General features: G+C 45.0%; 1 protein-coding gene across 1 annotated transcript in view; it reads right to left on the bottom strand.

The window, feature by feature from the left end:
- The window catches only part of TNRC18 (trinucleotide repeat containing 18), a 217,106-nt gene that overhangs the window by 84,431 nt on the left and 109,958 nt on the right, over nt 1–22,717 (bottom strand). Inside the window, 8 exon segments of the mRNA XM_030212785.1 lie at nt 778–906; nt 2,383–2,516; nt 3,886–4,064; nt 9,821–10,756; nt 13,197–13,599; nt 17,268–17,452; nt 20,711–20,857; nt 22,102–22,307. Coding sequence (XP_030068645.1) covers nt 778–906; nt 2,383–2,516; nt 3,886–4,064; nt 9,821–10,756; nt 13,197–13,599; nt 17,268–17,452; nt 20,711–20,857; nt 22,102–22,307 — 2,319 coding nt within the window.

The raw sequence follows: 22,717 nt of genomic DNA, 5'->3' as shown, positions 1-22,717 counted from the left end.
GGGTCATTTCGCCGGAGGGGGGGAGGTGTCATTTAGCAGGGGGGTGCATGCTGCACCCAAGGGGGGGGGGCGCATCGGCGATCCGCCCTGGGTGCCATCCAGGCTAGGAACGCCACTGATACTAACAATTACTACTAATAAGGGATGGTAAAGCCTCTGTTATAAGTACATAAGTATTGCCGCCATACTGGGACAGACCAAAGGTCCATCAAGCCCAGCAAAACAGCAAAAGTAGAGGCTGACAAATGTGCAAACCAATAGGGAGATAATATCAAGAAACAGTTTATTCAGAATATTCATATCAAGGACCCGACACGGTCCGTGTTACGGTGCCAAAAGCGCCTGCCTGAGGGGTCACAAACAACTTTCTCTGAGAAGAAGCTGATTGGCTTGAATAAATCCTATCGGTTTGCACATTTGTCAGCCTCTACTTTTGCTCTGATTCGCCGTGGAGGCTGCTCCTGTTTCCATCAAGCCCAGCAAAAGTGGCCAATCCAGGTCACAAATACCTGGCAAGATCCCATTATGAAAATCCTATTCCTTTTTCTCTGAAGGAAAGAAATACGTTTAAGAAGGATAGAGTAGCCTTAATAAAACAGCCAGCATTTTTGACATTCTGCATAGGAAAGTTTATAAAATTATCCTCCAGGAGTGCAAGTTTTGTGTTCAAAGTCTATGCACTTCTTTGATCAGCTAAAAGACTAATCTCTTTTCTACATTTCTCCTACATAATTAGTGCACCTGATATTCCCATCTTTTTCAGACTCCAGGTCTTACTTTCTGCTCTTATAGTCACTCTTCCCTCTCTCCATAGGGGGCGACAGAGCACATGATCCATGCTTTCTCTTCCTGGGCCTTCCTGGCCCCCTTCTTGCCAAACTTCTACTTTTCTCATCACGTTTCTCCCTACAAAAACAGCAATAAAAAAAAAAAAAAAAAGCATGCTTGACTGTTAAGACTCACAAAATCTTAGTTTATCATAGGAAGCTACCAAATCACAGAACGTGACCCAGAGAAGACTGGCTTGGTTTTCTACTGAGCATGAATGGGAATACTGCAGTTTGAATCACTGATAAGTAGACCAGGCGGCCTCAGAGTGTACAAAAAAAGCCTTCAAAATGTTGTCACATCCCTTTTTTTTTTTTAACCAATTAGCCATTTTCACAGTCTTTACAGTTTTTAATATATTGACTTCTTTTTTTCTTTAGTGATCAGCTTGTGTGGAAGAGAAAGGGGATGGGATGTGATATATCACCTTTCTGTGGTTACAATCAAAGTGGTTTACATATTAAATACAGGTACTAATTTGTGCCTGGGGCAATGGAGGGTTAAATGACTTGGCCAGAGTCCCAAGGAGCTGCAGTTGGAATTGAACCCAGTCCCCCTGGTTCTCAGGCCACTGTACTAACCATTAGGACACCCCTCTACTCCAAAAGACGTTTCTTCGCCTGGGCTGCTTTTGAAATTATGCATCAAAAAGCAGGTAACTTGCTAAAGGTGCAACAAAATTTTTTGAAAGCATCAAAACACAGTCTGCAATTTGTACTCCTGAAAATTTGCTATTTTAATGGGAACCAAGAAGACTGAATTGTCCACGTCAGCCTTCCCACACAAACCGCGGAAGGAGCAGTGGAGGATGCTGAACTCACAGTGTTCAAATGCTCTCAATCAAAATGTGTCTTCGATGTCTTGAGAATTCTGAGACATGTTTTACGTTTATTGTAAAATTTGATAAGCCCGCCTTTACTAACAAAAGATCAAAGCGGTTTACAAACAATAAATTGTAAATGAAACGGAAAGGGCCTCCAATTAAAACAGGAAATAACAAACTCACATCTTATACAGACATTTAAAAAAAAAAAAAAAAAAAAGGAACTAGGGCCTGAATCTCCAAAAGGTCGCACAGGCCGTGAACGGCAACATCTAAGTGTTGGGGAAATTAAAACACCTGCTAGAAATAGCGAGCTCGTAATAGTGATTTAAATCTTGACAAGAAAAGTTCAGCTCTAATGTCAGAGGGAAGCTGATTCCAGAGACTTGGTGCCAAATAGAAAAATGCTGATGATCTGCTGGTTTCATAATGAGCAGATTTCAATGATGGTAGAACCAACCGATGGGCATCTAAGGAGCGAAGAGAACGAGTCGGGGGTCTATGGAATAACCAGTGAGGAAAGGTAAAGAGGGGATCCTGTGTGCAACACTTTATAAGCGATAGCTAAGATTTTAAACCAGATTTGGAATTTTAGAGGCAGCCAATGCAAATGCAAGGATAACGGGGTGACATCATCATAGCCTGAAATAACAAACGCATTGCTGAACGTTGAAGACTTTGATCCATAAAGACATCATAAAGATACACAACAGAAACGAGAGATCACTCACTCAGGGTCCCGACGTTGCTGCAGCTTTACCAGCTCTCTCTGTTTCTCCTTGTATCTCCTCTGTAGCTCTGCCAGCCTCATCCTGTAGTCTAGTTCCATGGAATCCATGGTCTCCAGCGATGACTTGGAATAAATCTGTTAGTAATGAGAGAAGACCAGCTGAGCAAATATCAAGCCTTCTAAATTTCTAAAAAGATACACTGCAACTTAGTAGTTCTTAACCCTGTCCTCGGGGACCTTCTGACCAGTTGGATTTTCAGGCTATCCGTCATGAATATGCATGAGATAGACTTGAATTCAGTGGAGATAGTGCATGTTAATCTATCTCACGCATATTCATTGTGGATATCCTGAAAACCAAACTGGACAGAAGGTCCCCGAGAATTGGGTTGAAAAACATTGTAGGTCAGAAGCGTAGCCAGGTTGAGGGCGCGGGGAGGGGGGAGCGGGCAGTGGACTGCTGACGGCGTGCATTTTAAATGCGACAGATCACGTGAAAAATAGGCAATGTCAGAAGTCAATCCCCTGGCGACCCCCCCTAGCTACGCCTCTGTTGTAGCTAAAAGGGAATTGAACAAAAATAAGGGTGTGACTCATTCTCATATGGAAATAGGATACCACCTTATTCAACTGTAAATTTCAGAGTCTGATACGTGCTAAAAGTGATGAAAGCCACTAGATAGGAATGGTGAGATGGTCTTTATAAAGACTGAGCAAGCCAAACAGAGAGGGTAACCAGTAGGGTTACCATATGGCTCCAGAAAAAGGAGGATGGATTGAGCCAGCCGGGTTTTACTTCCATTGCTTTCAATGGAAAGCAATTGCGCCAGCCGGGTTTTACTTCCATTGCTTTCAATGGAAAGCAATGGAAGTAAAACCCGGCTGGCTCAATCCGTCCTCCTTTTTCTGGAGCCATATGGTAACCCTAGTAACCAGCATACACAAAAAGTACACAAACAAAAAAAGCAACACTGGGCCTTCAAGACTGAGACAACAGGAGTATTTATTAATAAATTGACCCGACACGGGCCGTGTTTTGGTAGGCTGTTAAGTGTGGAGTCCCTTGGAGCACAGGGCCCTGTGCAGCCCTGCCTGTTGCCTCTGCTTAAGGCCGGCCTTGAACATCAGAACAGACTCAATCTATGAATTTTCTTCTTCTTTTCTTAACTATTGTTCATCTGAACCAGAAGGAAGACTTAGATAAATGATAATGCTAAGTGTCCGCGGCTTGGAGGCTGGATTTAAGGCCCTGGATATAGGGTTTAAGCATAAACACAGCAACTAGCTTAGAAACAATATCACAATTATTAGAACAGGAGGAATTACCAGACCACGAAAAACAAAACAAACAAAGATTTACACCTATACAGCTTATAGCTGATATCTGCGCAAATCTCTTCAGTGATCTGCATTTCTAGTAGAAGCCTCCATTTTCACCTCCCCTTGTCATTCCACTCAAAAGCCAATACTTTTTCTGTCTGTACCCATCAAATTTAGTACTCACGGGTTCATCCTTTTTTTGCATCCAGCTGTATTTCTTATTGGGGTTCAGTTCTCGAGGTAGCTGAATTGTGTCCTGTTTCAAGTTGTCCATGATGGGTGTCGAAAAAGCCTCCATCAGCATTTGAGTGCTGGCGGCCAGCAAACTCTCCAGAGTTGGCCTCTCATGACAGGTTTCAGGATCTAAATGCAAAGAAAACACTTAAATACCACAGCAAAAGGCTAACGAAACATTGATCTTTCCCTTCTCCAGATGGTTCTTCAGCACTACCAAATTAGAGCTTCCATATTACGCCCAGCCCAGTAGTCACCTCCTGGTACCGTTAAGCAATACGACCAATTATTTAGGGTTTCGTAAAATTTTAAAGACTTGCCCCTCCCCCTCCCCCCCATCCCGTTTATTAAGCCACACTGGTGGCTGCCGTGCGCTAATGCCAACACAGCCCGTTCAAAGTGTCACTTTGATATGTTAATTAGGAAGCAATTTTGATGAAAAGTATTTTTGATAAAGGTTTCTTTATGAGAAGTCTTAAAGTTTTGAAACGAAAGTTTGGTAGGATGGAGGTGGGAGTGAACAATATATGGACTTGGAACAGCTATGAGAGGTCCGGTGACCTACACATGTATATTACTGAAGTCCTCTCTCTCGTTCTTGTTAAAATATTTCTAAAAGAAGTTTTGGTTTGTTGCAATCACCTTCTACCTTTTTCCTGTTTGTATATTGTGATTTCTGTAGAATTTGTTTTTCAACCTTTTATGATTTTTTTGTCTCAGAAGGTTTGACATTTTATGTACTTTATTTTTATTAAATTATATATATTATACAACTCATAGAGCAATAATACAAGAAATTGGAAATGCCACTTAACAAAATAATCCAAGTTATCCATAACTGAAATATATTCAACTTTTTCGTCCACTATACATCAGGTAAATTGGATCCAAGAAAGGAAAAATAATAATAATGCTTAACATTGTATCTAGGAAATAATTAATAGATTAATGCTACCCAGGTAGCCTACTCCAAGCTGTCTTACAGTGTACATCTGTGTCTAGACAATAACATTAACCTCTTCTATAGACTGCAAAAAGTCTTCTAACTGCTTGGGGTCAAAGAATTGAAATTGCTTAGACTCAAATAATATACGACATATACAAGGAAATTTAAGTACAAAATTTGCACCTAATGCCAACGTCCTTGGGCGCAAAACCAAAAAGGCTTTACACCTTTTCTGTGTTTCTCTAGACAAATCTGGATAAATTCTTATTTTAGACCCCAAGAATAGAGAGTCCGAATGACGAAAGGAAAGTCTCAGTACTGCATCTCGATCCATCTCCAGAGCAAAGTTCTCTTGAGTAATTACCTCTAACGAGGATTCCAAGAAAGATGTGAGGTTCATAGCATCTCCTACTTGGGGTTCAGAAGCTCCAGGCAAAGGTTTTACATTAGTTTATATATACTGCGCCCAAGTTATAGGAGGCAAAGAATCCCCAACCATACCTAGTATTTCCACCAAATATTTTTTGACCATCTCTATAGGTGTAATTAAAGGTGATCTAGGAAAATTCGTCAGCCTCAAGTTAAGCCTCCTGGATTGATTTTCTAAATAATTCTAAACTGCGAAAGGTTAAATTTCTTTCTTTAATTGAGACTTGCTCTAATTTTTGAATTTTCTCATCTAAAAGTTTCAATTCAGAGGATTGTTGAGCAGAGTTACCTGTGCCTGGATAATGGCTGCTTCACACAATACCTTTATTTCCCTAGTGTTTTTAGTTATCAATACTTGTAAAGAAGAGGAAAATATGAAAGTACAGCCACTGAAAATTCACAGATCTTTTATCCAGTTAAAATTATAACCTCTATTTGTCTATTGGCACTTACTTATTTATTTAGTAACATTTGTACCCCGCACTATCCCACTCAATAGCAGGCTCAATGCGGCTTACATAGTAAAACAGGATAACAAATTGATATATAGTCATTATAATAACATGTAGTTATTATAGGGAAAACGTAGGGGAGGGGTAAGAGGAAGGATATAATAGATTGTGTGGCGGTAGGTAAAGGAATAATAGGGGAGTGCATTCCGGTTCTGAATTCTTGGAATGTAAACAGCCTAATTTTGTGAATGTCATCTAGTTCTGAAAATGGACATTTAGGTCCATGTGTTCAAAAAAATGGAGTATTTCATTAAAGGCTCACAATAGGCAGAAGTTTGGTTTTTTTTTTAAAATAAGATATGTATAGTGTTGCCAAAAGGAAAAAAAAACATGTGGATTTGGCAAACACATCAGAAGTAATATTACAAAGGTTAAAAGCAAAAAAAAAAAAAAAGAGCAGTGTCACCTGGGACTTTGCACATGTACATAATGTCATTGACACATATAAATGACAAATGATGTGATTTAGGGGATAGGACTTGATATACTGCCTTTCTGTGGTTACAGTCAAAGCAGTTTACAAATCTTATATACAGGTTCTTATTTACATGTAGGGCAATGGAGGGTCAAAAGGAGCTACAGTGGGAATTGAACCCAGTTCCCCAGGATCAAAGTCCACTGCACTAACCACTAGGCTACTCCTCCACTCATTCCACCAATAAGAGCCAACCTCATCAGTGATGTCACAATGGCTTAAAGTCCACTGCACTAACCACTAGGCTACTCCTCCACTCATTCCACCAATAAGAGCCAACCTCATCAGTGATGTCACAATGGCTTGATTGCCCGATACTTGGCTCACTTCTGATATTGTGATGTCATAAGGGAAAGGGGGAAAGGGAAATGGGACTTGATATACCGCCTTTCTGAGGTTTTTGCAACTACATTCAAAGCGGTTTACATTGTATATATAGGTACTTATTTGTACCAGGGGCAATGGAGGGTTAAGAGACTTGCCTAGAGTCACAAGGAGCTGCAGTGGGAATCAAACCCAGTTCCCCAGGTTCTCCACTCCACGTACCATTAAGCTACAATTGACCCATCAGAGTGGTAGATTTTGTGAATGTGTATGTCTGAGGGTCGGCCATTAAGGAGTTGAAATCCCAGAATCTCATTTTTTTTGCATTTTGCAGTGCTCTTGAACACAGGACAGATAAGCGTTAACTGCCCCTGAATCATCAACCCCAGGTGCAAATGAGAAGTTCACAGGGCGTAATGCATGACTCAGGACAGGTGAAAATGCAGACCTGGAAATTTTTTGTGCTCTGCTTGTAAACCCGTTGTAAAAGTGCTTCTTCTAACTTTGTGCATTTTAACATATCTAATTCACACTTTTTCAAAATTCAGCAGTTACATATATAGCCTGGTTTACACATATTAATCAGCTTTTAAACACATGTAAACAGTCCCTAACCTTGAAAAATCATCAGTTATTACTATAGTTTGCTTTACATGTATTAATCAGCTTTTAACATGTGTAAATGATCCCCAACCCTTCAAACATCACCTGTTATTACTATAACCTGTTTCATAGGAGCCAACTCTGTGGGTGCTGTGGGTACTTGAGTACCCCCAATATTGAGAAAATTCTTTGTATACGTCCAGGGAGGGGTTATTTCCACTGGGCTTTTTGAAAAGCTGGCTCCCATGACCTGTTTTACACTTATTAATCAGCTTTTAACATGTGTAAATGGTCCCTAACCCTTCAAAAATCACCAGTTATTCTATAGCCTGGTTTACACTCATTAATCTGCCCGAGGCACTCAGCGGTATAAAAATCACTGACCGCTCTGGGCTGAACATTGCCCAGAAAGCTTTTGTGATTTTCATGTGGTTTCTTTTGTGTTTTTCACAAATTCCATTTTTTGCACACTTTATATGTGTGAAAGTACTTTTTTGATATGCAAATCGATTGCATGTGCATTAACTTGCAATTATATGTGCATAAAGCAGGGGCGTAGCCAGACTTCGGCAGGAGGGGGGTCCAGAGCCCGAGGTGAGGGGGTACATTTTAGCCCCCCCCCCGCCGCTGCCACCACCAACTTTGACCCCCCCCTCCTGCTGCCACCAACCCTCCCCTGCCGCCGCCATCACCATCACCATCGGGTACCTTTGCTGGCGAGGGACCCCAACCCCCGCCAGCTGAAGTCCTGTTCTCCGGCGCGGCCGCATTGCTGGCTGATCTGCAAGGCTTCGTTCTGTTTCTGTGAGTCTGACGTCTTCACAGAAACAGAACGAAGCCTTGCAGATCAGCAACGCGGCCGCGCCAGAGAAGAGGACCTTGGCTGGTGGGGGTTGGGGTCCCCCGCCAGCAAGAGGACCTCGGCTGGCGGGGGTTGGGGTTCCCCGCCAACAAAGGTACCCGATGGCGACAGCGGGGGGGGGGGGGGGGAGGGGGGTTGGTGGCGTGGGGGCCAGGGCCAAATCTACGGGGGGCCCATGCCCCCGTGGCCCCAAGTACCTACGCCCCTGGCATACAGTGATGTGTATGCATTTTAAATTTGTAGGGCACCCGTTTGAACAGAATGGGCGATTCATGCTTCACAAATGCACAGCCTTAGAAAAATGTATCAGAAGTCAATATTCAAATACCAGCCAGGGCATTTAAACATATATCTTAATATTCAGCACTGGCTGATATCTGGATAACCATGTCAATTATCTGGGATGGCATCGATTGAGATAAATATCCGGACAACTCAGTGCTGGCTAGTGCCCTCTCTATCCTGTCTGTACTGGATCTCCCCTGCTCTCCTCTGGCATTGGCACCATCCCCATTCCCAACCCTGCTGAAATACTGTGCTTGAGTTTACCCTGAGGCAGTGCCAGTGGCCATGCAGAGAACAGAGCACATTGGTGAGAGTAAAACACAGTCTCGCTGTTGTGAAGGCTCAGACGGTAAGGGAGAGGCTTTTGGTGCCTTGAGCTCAGGGGCACAGTCAGACACCCATGTTTGGGTGGGCCTGGACCCAAGGTGGACGGGCAGAACTCCACCTTGTCCTACAAGTGATTTGGTTTCTCCCTCTCTCGCTTGCATGCCATATGGTCTTTCAAACATCCCCTCTCCCCCGTATACCTTTTAAATAGCAGATTTTCATCGGCAGCAAACACTTGTTGGGAGTTTTTGGCTGGTGGGGCTTGAGGTCCCTGCCAGCCACATTATAGGTGTGCTGCTATTTGGTGGGCCTGGGCCCACCCCGGCCCACCCTTGGCTATGCCACTGCTTGAGCTAGTGCCTCATCTGGTTCATGCCTTGCGCCGGCCCTCGCTTTTTTTGCTGTCCTCCCTATAGTTATCTGAATAGCAGGTGTTGAATATCTCAGCCATACAGATAATCTATGTACAAAACAACCTATGCATCCAATTTCTCCTACTTACGTACACAAATGTGGAATGCACTACCAAAGAGTGTGAAAACGATCCATGACCATCTAAACTTCAGGCGATCATTAAAGACCTATCTGTTTTGCAAGGTCTACCCTACTGACCCAACTTAAATGCCTCAACTCTGCAATGCATCAAAACCTTACATCGTATTGGACATTATATATTCGTTATTTCCTTGACCCTTATTGTACTTGTATACCCTTACCTGACCCTTATTTTATACTGTATTTGTTTAACATCTACCGGACCTGGCGATCGCCTTTACGGTATTATGTAAGCCACACTGAGCCTGCTAATGGCTGGTAAAATGTGGGATACTAATGTTACAAATAAATAAATTATCTGCCACTTTGAACAGAATCTGCCTCCAGAATGTTCCAGTGCTATCTGGATGGCGCTGGGGAACACTATGATGATTTCAGTGGCATTATCCCGATCGTGCCATTGAGTATCACCGACTGGCCCCAAACAGCAGCAATTATCTGGGTAGCAGGTGCTGCTCTCCAGATGAATGCTTTTAAATATTAAGCCCTCAATATTTATGTAGAGTAGTGTGAAGTATGTTTTGGGGATACTTGGAATCAAGAAATAAAAAAAAAAAAACAACTTACGTTGAACCTCTTGATTTCTCTTTTCTAGTTCCAGCTCTGCAATTTCACTTAGAAGAACAATCCCTTGAAGTAAGGTGGGCTCTAAGGAGAGGTCAGAGGTCAGATCCACTTCTCGCTGCCTCCTACCACACGTAGTCAAGAAGGAACAAGACTGAGGCATCTCAGTAGCTGCCACTAATGCATTCATGCCAGCAAGGGGGTTCTCAGGCTTGATGTCCAAACAGCTTAAATTAGGGAGTTGGTACGGCATTGCTTTTTCTATATACTCGCTACTGTCCAACATGGGCTCGCTCTCTTTCAGAGGCAGGCCAGTGAGCTCTTCCTCTGTGAAAGCATCTGAGACTTTCCTCTCAGCCGGAAGAGGTGGTACTTCGCTCTGCGGGGATGCTAGTCTCATGACAGGCTGGTCGTTCTCGGTGTCCATTAGTGTTACTTCATAGTCCATGTGGGTGGGGCAGGTTTTCAACCCATTTGCGGTGTCAGCCTGGGTTTTAGGTTCTGCCCGGCAATCTGCCTCGTGGTAAACCGGTGAACATTTCTGGAGGCATTCCTGTTCTTCCACCAAAACACTTTGATCTTCATGACGATGTGACAAAATGCTACAGCTATCCACAGATTCAGAGGGGGTGGTGTTCAGGACCTCCATGCTCTGCTCACAGATGCCTTCCTCATTCTGGTCCATCTCAGCCTCCTTCTCAGCTTTCAGTTCTTCCAGTAGTTCCTCCTCTGCGGGCGCCACCAGAGGCTCCATCACTTCTGAAGAGGGCAAATGCACTGGTTTTACATCTGGAGAAACTTGCATGTGGTTGGAACTCTCAGTGGGCAGTGGCACATCTGGAGCCAAGCCATCTGCAGGTGCAGTGGGCTGGAGAAGGTATGGATAAGGTCTTCTAAAGTTTGCCGGAAGGGACCGGAATGAATAATCTGGGGAAATATCTGTAAAGGAAAAAGAAAATCAGTGCATAATATTTTGTCCCCCATCATCTCATAACATTTTAGGCTATAGTCTGCTTTGGTCCTGGGGAACTGAGGAACTGAGTTCAATTCCCAGCACAGGCAGCTCCTTGTGACTCTGGGCAAGTCACTTAACCCTCCATTGCCCGCTGCATAGAGTCTGCCATGAGTGGGAAAGTGCGGGGTACAAATGTAACAAAAATAAAATAAAATAAAAATATCCATCTCATTATTCGGTCATACTTTTTGTGATTTTAGCCTCAATGCCGAGAACAGCATCCGAGCTACGTTAAAAATAAAAAAATATATATAGTTTTTCTCCTTGTCTTTTCCTTCCCAGACAATCACATCCACCTACAAATGTGTTCCTCTACTGATATTTGGATTTGCCAAAGAAATTCCTTTTCAGTCTGAATGAACAACCACTTCGGTTTTATAAACTTGTGTTACTTTTATAAGTCATTATATAATACGTTTTCTGTCATTTAAAACTGGGTTTTACATGTAGAAAGACTAGTCTATAAAATTTGTTCATGTAACAAAGTATGCACAGGGAGCCCTCCTAAGCGTAATGTTATACGTATCTGAAGTAGCCATTCTAAGGGACAGAGATTCAATCTTACGCGTGCAAAGCCCTATTTTGCAGGTGGCCTCTGAGCTGAATGTGAGAAGTCAAGTCCAGAGGAGCCTTTCGTGAAATTCATAAAAAGATAGACAGGAGTTACCCTGAATAAGTCCCAGCCTACTCAACGTCAACAGTCATTTTAGGCCCAGAGTCACTAAGGTGCCTATCTCCTATAGACGCTGGTTCAAAGTTCTCTGCCTTACTCATAAAGCACTTCACTTAGAGGATCACCGTCTTATTTCTCTTCTGCTGCAATTTCTTATACGGAGAAAAAGAGAGGAGTGGGGAAGATAGGTAGGCTCTTTCCAATCAACCTGTTATAATAAATATTATACTTTTTTTCAAATATACGTCTCCCCTATTGATTGGAAAGAGCCTACCTATCTTCCCCCACTCCTCTCTTTTTCTTCCTATATTGTTTCGTGGGGATCAAGTGCACCTCCACACTTCGTGTGGCTTCCTTTTTTAGACTACAGTTTCTTATACCCCATCACGTTCGTTATGAACATGACTGTAATCGATTAGTTCTTCCTTTCCCCGCGTAGGCTCGTTATGAGACTTCCTGTTCATCCGCCTTCTTCTTCTGGTTTCCACCTTAGGTCTGAACTGTCCTTCTTTAAATTTAAGGTCCTTCTGAAGACCCACTTCTTCAAACAAGTTTGGGAATTGGCCCAAGGTCTTCCTGAGAGTCTGGGGTGTTGCAGCGATCATGGTTATGTAGTATGCAGTGTTTGCTTTTATCTATCTTCTGGTTTGAAAGGTCTACTCCTTTCCTATATTATTTTTGGCATTCTTTTCTAATTTTAATTAATTATTTTATTGTAAACCGCTATGGCATGTGCATATTAATAGCGGGATAGCAGGTATTTTAATAAACATAACCAATAAATATACTGTTTTACTGCATGAGAACTTACCATACAATTCACTAACCTGTCATATCTCAGTTCGCCGATTAGTGAATCCTGTGGTAAATATGCTTTCATGGCAATGAAAAGATAGTGGCCCCTTATTTGGCAATCTAATCCCCTCTTGGTACTATCACAAGCCACTGCTTGCCCTGGGATTGGTAGCATGGAATCTTGCTACCAACTGGGTTTCTATCAGGAACTTGTGACCTGAATTGGCCGCTGTTGGAAACAGGATACTAGGCTAGATGGACCATTGGTCTAACCCAGTATGACTATTCTTATGTCATGTTCTAAGCCTATTTCTAGCGGCTAAGGCTGCCATTTTGAGGCCAAAAGCCTCATTGGTAGAAACATCTAGGGGTCACTCCTATCCCTGAAACCCCTACCCTATGCTTGGAACAATCTTCTTGAATCCCTACGCCAAGCCCCCTCCCTACCCATCTTCAAATCCTTGCTTAAAGCTCACCTCTTCAATGCTGCATTCGGAACCTAACCTTTCAAACATATAGGTTGCCCCAATCTGTCTGACCTTTCAGATTATCTGTACATTTGTCTTTTAGATTGTAAGCTCTTCGAGCAGGGACTGTCCTTCCATGTTAAATTGTACAGCGCTGCGTAACCCTAGTAGCGCTTTAGAAATGTTAAGTAGTAGTAGTACCCACCAAAGGAACTCCTAGTAGGTGCCAGGGAAGGAACAAGGGTGGGGAGTACTTTCCTAAGAGGGATATTCCCTCCATACATGCCATTTCTTTACACCAGCCTGAGATTTTGTCTATCAGTCATGCTTGCGTTGGCAAATATACAGTACGATAAAAGGAAAAAAGAAAAAAAGTACAGAAGAGAACCCCAAAGATCTTTGTTATCAGTGCAACGTGTTGACTTTTACCTGGATACAAAGCTTGGAAGGGGGTGGGTGTGTCTTTTTCCATTTCCACAGCTTTTTTCAGCAAATCCTCAGGAGCTTCTTGTTTTGGTGGGATGACGGGAGCAGAAGGAAGCGGGGTGGATGGGTGGGTGCTGGGGGTTGATGGGTAGGTGTAAGCCTGCTGCGTGGATGGCTCTTCCAGTTTGTGAACCACTTCTGCTTTGAGTGTAGGCACAGGTGAAGAGGTGGGAGACAGAGGGGCTGGGGTCACAGCTTTGCTGTAGGACGTGGTGGCAGCTGGAGACACGGCATGTGACTTTCTTTGCACACCAGAGGATGACAGGTTTTGCTTAGCATTGTCCAAACTTCTTTTCGAAGCTTTGTCTTCAGCCTCCACTCGTGCCTCGTTTACCTTTAACCTTTCCTGTTTCAGAAAGGATAATATTCCGTTATTTATTAGGATTTATGCTTTTACTTCTCATAAGTTGATTGTACATGCTTTGATGCCGTACCTGGCCTTGAGGACTTTATTTTTCAGTGAATAATAAGCTTTAGTAATACATTTCAATGGTAGATTAAACATTTCTATTACCTAAAGTACATCTTACTCCCATCAGTGGCAATCACAAGGAAAAATACAAGCATTTTGAAATGCAGTATTCTAGAAAAATTCTGAATATCATCCAAAAGGACATGATCCCGGATGAACGATCACATGAGTCGAGGAGAGATGGAAGACTTCATCAAAAAGCAAATGTGAGGTACTAGTCACATATGCAAAGGTTCTGGGGCACAGTAGGTAAAGGCATGATGGAGGGGCAAAGAGAGAGCAGAAAATAAATTAAATATGGTCTCAGTCTGGACCAAAACAAAGAGGAAAAGCTGGGAGAACCGGTCAACCTTATCAACACAAAGGCTAGTGGATAGGGATGGGCACAGACAAAAGAAATTGGGGGGGAGGGGCCCTTTTACCAGTGCATATTTTCTAGCGAAGAAGGTGCCAGTACTCAAATGCCAGGCTACCCTTAGGGATGGGGTGATCACTGACAGACACACCCCACAATAGCCAGGAACCCTGCAACCAGTCACAGAATCTATGACAAGGCATAATTGTTGTGTAGAGCCTGAGCTCTGTTGTTAAAACTTGGGGTCCATGGGTCAATTTTAGCAGATAATGGAAAAGGTGACGGTACTCAGTACCCCCAAGTACCCTCCCCCTCAAAAAAAGCCCTGCCTTTTACTAATAGATGTTAAGTCCTTCATGCATGGTTAACACACATTAACAGGCTACCACACAACACAGTAAAATGTTTTGCAGTAATTTCACTCTTGCGCCCGCTAACCAGCGCATTTTCTATTTTTTAGAAATATGTTTTGCAGGGGGCATGTCATGGGCGGAGAATGAGCGTTCCTGTATTATCCACCTAGTGTGTTCTCATGCACTAAGAGTCAGGTTCAGTAAATGGCGCTCAAAGTTAGGCGCCGGGAAAAATCCACGCTGAACACCCTTTCTAGTACAGCATTTAGCGTAGATTCTCACACCTGGCTTTGGATGCAAGGACTTACACCTGCTGAAACTTGATGTAAATCCTGGCATGCAAGTAGGCGAATAACCCCGGTAATATAAAACACTGCGCTGAACTTTTTGGAACTCCCCTGACCCACCCATGCCACTCCTGTGGCCACGCCTGCATTTGGGTTGTGCGTGAGACAATTTGGACCCACGACATTATACGATAGTGCATAGGCAGATCTGTTTGTAAGACCAAATTAGTGCCAATAAACATCGATAATTGATTGTTAACAGCTCGTCCCGCCTAGTCTCCAATCAGCTAATCAGGAGTGCACAAACTTGCCCCCTCCTGACACAGACACAATAATAGAGGAGGGTCTTGACACACAGTAACTGAGACAGAGGATTTGCCTCGGTATTAGTACTGCTAGATTTCTCAACAGCTTTTAACATTGTGGATTATGATATCACGCTAACACGACTGGCAGAAACAGGTGTCAACGGAACAGTACGTGCTTGGTTCAGATCAACAGTCCACGCTGTTCAGCAGCACATCATCACCACCATGGGCACTAACCTATGGAGTTCCACAAAAATTCATACTGTCACCTGTTCTGTTCAATATCTACCTCAGGCCACTAGCCGAACTGATTTGGTCAATGGACACAAGACTATCTCTACTTCAGGTGAAAGCTTGGCTCTTCTCCCAGGCCTTTAATGGAAGAAGTAACCAACTTGCTGGTCTCTCTCTCTCTCTCTCTCTCACACACACACACACACACACACAAGGAGTGACGGCTCCTACCCTAGCTAAGATCATTTTAAGCACCATTCAGACCTCATGTTCAACTTTCTTTAAATTAGTCCCCTTATTTTCTAACTCCTGTTACTCCATCGTATATATCTATACGTTCCAACTTTGCTTATACCCTATGCAGGGCCGTGCCTAGGGTCTCCGGCGCCCCCCTGCAGTTGGCCCCGCGCCCACCCCCCCCCCCCCCGAAAACGATCACTACACTACCCGCCCTCTTCTCCCCAGATCCTTTTCTTTTTGTTTAAATTTACCTCTGTCCGGCAGCAGCGTAGTGTTTGTGAGAAGGAGGTGGCGCTCCCCCGCCCCGACGTGTCAGTCTTCCCTTCATTCAGTTCCCGCCTTCTTCTGATGTCATTTCTGATGTCAGAAGAAGGCGGAACTGAGCAAAGGGAAGACTGACATGTCGGGGCGGGGGAGCGCCGCCTCCTTCTCACTAACGCTACGCTGCCGCCGGACAGAGGTAAATTTAAACCAAAAAAATAAGGAAAAGGATCTGGGAAGAAGAGGGCGCGGTAAGCATGGTGCGGCGGGGCGCCCCCCAGAGGATGGCGCCCTCCTGCCATGCTTACCTCGCTTACCATGTTGGCACGGCCCTGACCCTATGCTGTCTATTGTTTTATCGCGTATTGTGTTGACATCGTAATGTAGCATAACATTCCATACTTTGTACTGTTATTTGAATATTTTTACTGCTATAATTGTCTATTGCTTATGTTTGACTTCTTCTTGCTGTACACTGCCTTGAGTGAATTCCTTCAACAAGTCAGTAAATAAATCCCAATAAATAAATCAATAATTTATCTGTGCGCACAGCTGCCCTGAGCACCCAAATTTGGGTGACCTATATAGAATCGGGGGGTAACTGGATACTGCAGAGTTAACACAGGAGCAACTAGTACCTCCTCAATAGGAGCCTGTAAGTGCTCCCGAGTTAACGGTATGCAGGTAACACATACTAATAACAGCACACAACCTGCATTCAAATATTTTGTAAAAATCACTCCATAAGTGTCGCATTAAATCTGGGCTTCGTGCGTGTGAAAGTCCCACATTAAAACGCATTAAGCCCAAATTTCACTGTAAATTAGTGAATGAGCCCCTTAGTTTGTTTTCGTATGTGCCAAAGTTTTCATGATTTTAGAGTGTTTTTTTGTTTGTTTGTTTGTTTTCCATATTTGTTTTTATGTGTGCTTTGTCTATACACTAGAACATTTTTATGCGCCCTAGTTTGTTGGTATACACAGTAGCGTACCAAGGGCAGGGCGGTGGGGGCGGTCTGCCTCGGGTGCAGGCATCAATGGGGTGCATGGAGCAGGCGTGTGGCTGTCGACTCTGCTAGACCCTGTCTCCTCTGACGTTACTTCCTGTTCCGGGGCAGGGGACCGGCAGAGCCGACAGCTGCATGCCTGCTCCACACACCCCCTTGCTAGGAGAAAAGGCGGTGGGGTGATGTGCTTTGTGGAGGTGACGTGCCGGGGTACACCACTGGGCACACATGCATACATTGATTTCCATCATTTTTCAGGTGTCCAAGCAAACTGAAAGCATTCTAATAATATACATCCCTAACAGTGGATGACAATGAAAGTGACATTCCTTCGCCAAATAGTTTTTCTTTTTTCTTGTACCTACAATTTCAGAGAATCTGACCGGCTTTACTCTCTACTGCCAGCACGGAGTGAAGATCCCATTCTTGGAAAAGATACCACTTACATTAAAAACCTACAAAATTTACTGGGACAAGATGGAAGACGCCAGCTCTTACCACCAGTTGGGCGCTCCTCTGCAGCTCCATGGCGTGGACCGCTTGCTGCTGGAGAATGTATAACTCGTGCTGCCGCAACAGCTGCTGATGAGAGAACAGCTGGAGCTGGTGCGCGTGCTGAAGTGAGCTTCTTGTAGGCGGATACATAGCAGGCCACAGAGGGGGTGCTCGCTCCATCAGTTCCGCTAAGAACCAAAAATAAAGGAAAATTCACTCTGACGGCAATCGTCAAAACAGCCCGTGTAGCTGCGCAGCGCTCTGCCACTTTTACGTCTTTCGTAAAAAATTTTTGAAACAAAGAAGCCTATTATGCTATTATGCGCAGGCAGCAGGGGGGGGGGGGGGGAAGAGAAGTGGGTTAAATAACACCAAATTTTAGAAGCCCATCTCCTTCCCCTAAGTTAAACGTATCACTGCAAATGCCTTTTTTTAACTCATCTGAAAATATCTGCTCTATAGAACCCACTTGTATTTCTAGCCAGGTACAGGAGGGCAGGGCCGCCGAGAAACTGGGCCAGGCCCGGGGCAAGGCCTCCACCGGGGCCCCACCCCTGCTGCTGCCGCCCCCCCCTCCCCCCGAGGTCGTCGTCATCGCCGCCCCCTCCGTCCACCACTGGGCCAGGACCCCCTGAATTCAAATGATAGCACCTCTCCTCGACCTCGCTCCGTGTGAAAGAAGCGCAGCAGTGGCAGTCTGCAGAGCACCTCCCTTCGGGCCTTTCCTCCCTGTGTCCCGCCCTCCCGCAAGTTATGTCAGATGAGGGTGGGACACAGGGAGGCGATCTGCAGACTACCGCTGCTGCGCTTCTTCACACGGATCGAGGTGAGGCGCTATGATTTGAATTCAGGGGGGCCTGGCCCGGTGGTGGACGGAGGGGGGCGGGTGGAGGGGACTGTGGCGCCGGGCCCCCCTTGGAGGCCCGGGCCCAGAGAATTTTGTCCCCCCCCTGCCCCCCCTCTCGACGGCCCTGCAGGGGGGCAGTGTCCATTCAGGTCCAATTGCCCTGGGTAAGTCAGGATTTACTTGGGAAATGGCTTTGAAACTTAACACAGAAAATCCAGGTCTCAATTTTTCAACAGTAAGATATCTGTCACATTTTAGACTTAAAACTAAAGAGGCGTCTCAGATCCACTGTGAACCAGTGGCTCAGAATGGAAGTCCGACTCAGTGTAATGGAAGTCAAAGTCTGTATATCAGATATGAATGTCCATCCTCTGGGCCGCTGGGTTTGCTGGCGGGGGTCCTCAACCCCTGCCAGCTAAAGCCTTGTCCAGTGCCGGTCTCCGGTGCCGCTGCATTGCTTGCCCTGCTCTGTCTTCCCCTCACGTCTGGCACAGCCCATTTTAGAAACTTCAGGTGCAGTTCGTACATATAAATAAATAGCAAACTTTTATGTGCTGTCTTAACATAAGGAATGCATGGACAGAATGCACCTCCTTTAAATCCCTGTATGCCACTGTCTATACCAGGGGCGTAGCCAGACCGGCGGGAGGGGGGTCCAGAGCCCGAGGTGAGGGGGCACATTTTAGCCCCCCCCCAGTGCCGCCGACCCCCCCCCCCATTGCTGACTTTGCCCCCCCCGCCAACCCCCCCCCCCCCGCCATTGCTGACTTTGCCCCCCTCCCGCTGATGACCCTCTCAACCCCCCTCCCACCGCCAACCCGCCGTCGCCTACCTTTGCTGGCGGGGGACCCCAATGCACGCCAGCTGAGGTCCTCTTCTTCTCGCAAAAGGCTTCCTTCTGTTTCTGACGTCCTGCACCTACAGCGTGCAGGACGTCTGAAACAGAAGGAAGCCTTTTGCGAGAAGAGGACCTTGGCTGGCAGGGGTTGAGGTCCCCCGCCAGCAAAGGCAGGCGACGGCGGGTAGGTGGCGGGAGGGGGGTCGGGCAGGTCGTCGGCAGGGGGGTCTAGAGCCAAATCTACGGGGGCCCAGCGCCCCCAGGCCCCACATACCTACGCCACTGGTCTATACATATATGCATTGGACAATTTACACATTTGGTTTATGGGTTATTGGTTTATTAAAGTTTGCTGTACCACCAAAGCTAACTCGTAGGTCTCAGCGGTTTACAATAAAGAAAATATAAAGAAGTTTGAAACAGGAAGGAACTACAATTTGGATAGGAAAGAACACATCTTAACAAGAGGCAACTAACTATTTAAGGGGCCTTTTAACTAAGCCACATAAGTGCCTACGTGAGTCCAACGTGCGTGAATTCTGAATTACCACCCAGCTACCGCGTGGCCCCGAGCGGTAATTTCATTTTTTGTGTGTGTCCACTAAGCGCGCAGGAAAATATTTTTATTTTCTGACACGTGGGCGGTTATCGGCATTTGAAAGCACATTGACCATTACCGTCCGGTTAATGCGCGAGACCTTACCGCTAAGTCAGTCAATGGCTGGTGGTAAGGTCTCAGACCCAAAATGGACGCGCGCCAATTTTCATTTTGCCGCACATAGATTTTCGGCCAAAAATTTAAAAAAGGCATTTTTTTTACAGGTGCAATAAAAAATGATTCTGCGCTCGGCCAAAACACGCACCTACATTACCGCAGGCCATTGTTCAGAGCACCTTAGTAAAAGGACCCCTGAGCATAGGAGGAAATAGAGGCAAACGCACAAAAAACAACAGAAAGCTAAGGTCTGTAGCATATTAAATTCCTACAGTATCGTATCTCGGCTTTAGGTGGTTTCAAGGGCTTCTGCAAAAAAATTTGGCGCCGAAATGAAATTTGCTTAAGCGTATTCTGTACAGTCTACGCAACTAAATTTAGTCACGGCTAATTACGCCAAGTAAAATCTGGTGTAAATCCCGACATGTAAATTAGACGTGAAGGGGGATGTATTCAATAACAACGTGCATAGATTTTAGATATGCCCATGACCCACCCACTCCACGCCCCGTTTTCAACTATGCGACCTAGAATTTATGCGCAGCACATTAAAGAATATGCTTAGCAAACAGTGCGCATGAATTCTAATTAATGCCAATTAGTGCTGATAATTGGTTAACATCCAATTATCAGTGCTGATCAGCTTGTTACTCAATTAGCTTGTGCGCATTCTTATACAATACACTTTGATTTCCGTGCAGAAATCTCGTGTGATATACAGAATCCCAGACAACTCCATTTTTTAAATACATAAATAGCATTTGATATCTAATTTTTTCCTCTCTCTCTCTCTGGCATTGTATCTCTAGAAAGATATTTATTTGCTAAATTTCTATCACTTGAATGTAATTTGCTTAGGTGATAATTGAGTCTATCCCTCAGTTCCTTTCTATTCTTAATACTGGATTGTCCACTGCCCAGCCCTTCATGTCAGTATGGGCAGTACAGAAATTTTAATTAAATTGTAAACTGTAAATCTAAGGTTTCAAAAACGTACTCCTAAATGCAGTAAACCCCGAGCGGAAGGATTTCGTTCTCATACTTACTAAAGTGCGGCAAATGTTCGCTGGGAATCACTATGAGCTGCCCGGACTGAGGGTCTCTAGCAAGCTGATAGGCTGAAGGAAGCGGGCTTGCCATGCCAGGAGGGAATCCTGGCGTCATCCCTTGGTGCAAGGAAGGATGACCCAAACCTGCAAGAAGAAACAGCAGCATTAGAATTATCAAGGGGGGAAGGGAGAGGGTGTCGACTGGATTCCAAGGGGTCCTTTTACTAAGCTGCATAAGCGTCTATGCGCACCCAACGTGCACCAAAATGGAGTTACCATCCAGCTACCACGTGGCTGTTGCAGTAAGTTCATTTTTGGCACGCATCCGATACGCATGTCCAAAAAATATTTTTTATTTTCAGCCGCGTGTAGCAGACGTGCGCCAAGTGGCATTTGACGCACGTAGGTCATTACCGCCCGGTTACCGCGCAAGTCTTTATCGCTAGGTCAATGGCTAGCGGTGAGGTCTCAGACCCAAAATGGACACGCGGCAATTTTCATTTTGCCGCACGTCCATTTTCGACAACAATCTTTTAAAGGCCTTTTTTTACAGGTGCGCTGAAAAAAATGGATCTGCGTGCGCGCGCCCAAAACCCGCGCCTACACTACCGCAATCCATTTTTCAGCGGGCCTTTGTAAAAGGACACCCAAGTCACTTAGAGGACTTCCTTAAATTCACTGTGCATCAAAATGCATTCTTTTTCCGCAGCCACCATATCACCTCTCCCCTTAGGAAAGGAGGGAAGGAAATTACATGAGAGAATACACTAGACCTGGGAGTGGTGAAACCCAGGGGAGAGATCCACTTTACATAAAACATTCTCAGTGCCCAGAGGGAGAAACCAGGTGTTCAGGTCTAAAATTCCCATTGGCGCCCAGGGAAAAACCTATTACTCTTAACTCAATGCAAACACTTTATTTACCCTTCTCTCTCTGGTCAATGATTAATAGTTCAAGCCTGCACAGCTCGCAACCATGTGTTTCTGGCTCCTGGTAGCGCTGAATCTGAGAACAACAAACCTTTTCATAATTCTGTACCTCGGTAGACTGTGCAAGCCCTTCTGTGTGCCGGGAAGAGCTTCAGTGGGAAGCAACGCCTTCGAGATGAAACGGCATTTGAATATTCGTCTTTCTGGCTGTCCATGCACAAGCACAGAGCCTTCTACCTGGGGCATCATTTGTCGCCACGGATATCACTGTGACATCACAGCCACTTTTGATTCAAGGCCACAGGAGCCACAGGAGCTCACTATTCAACCCCAGAATTGCTGATCAATTTCTCCTGACCCCCTACAGAGTGTTTCAGTATAAGGAGCTTAAGATATATACCGTTTCCTTACTCGTGCTGGAAGAACTGAAAAACACAGAGCCAGGTTGCCAGTGCATACCGTAGGGATGGCTGGTTAGCCACATAGAAGGGCTACCGGTCCTGGGAAGCCAAGGGTGAGTTGCAAGGTGGGCAGCAGGATCGGCAGGCCATCGTCCCGTGCCTGTTACAGCTGGTCCGCCCGTCACCATCAAGTTGGAATTCAACCCGTTTGAGGCACAGCCAGCTTGATGTAGGCGAGTGAAATCAGCTGCTTCCTTGCTTTCTCTAGTCCAGGAGAAAAATGGAGAGCGAGAAAGGACAAAAGATGATATTTTTCTAAAACATTTCCTTGGTACCCTATTTAAAAAAATACACTATGCGACCCATATATAATCCTCTGTCTCAGGGGTTCTCATCCCAGTCCTCGGGACACACCCAGCCAGTCTGGTTTTCAAGATATCCTACAATGAATATGCATGGGATAAATTTGCATGCATTGCCTCCATTATAAGCATATCCTGAAAACCTGTCTGACTGGGTGTGTCCCGAGGACTGGGATGAGAACCCCTGCTCTGTTGCAATCAAATATTCCATCACTCACAGACACAGTTTAACACCAGGGCCACCGAGAGACAGAGCCAGTCCCGGGGCAGAGTTGTTGCAACTGCTGCTGCCCCTCCCCCTCCCCCACTTGG

The sequence above is a fragment of the Microcaecilia unicolor genome, chromosome 8 (assembly GCF_901765095.1).
Source record: "Microcaecilia unicolor chromosome 8, aMicUni1.1, whole genome shotgun sequence".
Classification (NCBI taxonomy): domain Eukaryota; kingdom Metazoa; phylum Chordata; class Amphibia; order Gymnophiona; family Siphonopidae; genus Microcaecilia; species Microcaecilia unicolor.
Note: the sequence above shows the minus strand (reverse complement) of the source record. Positions and strands in the feature narration are given on the sequence as shown.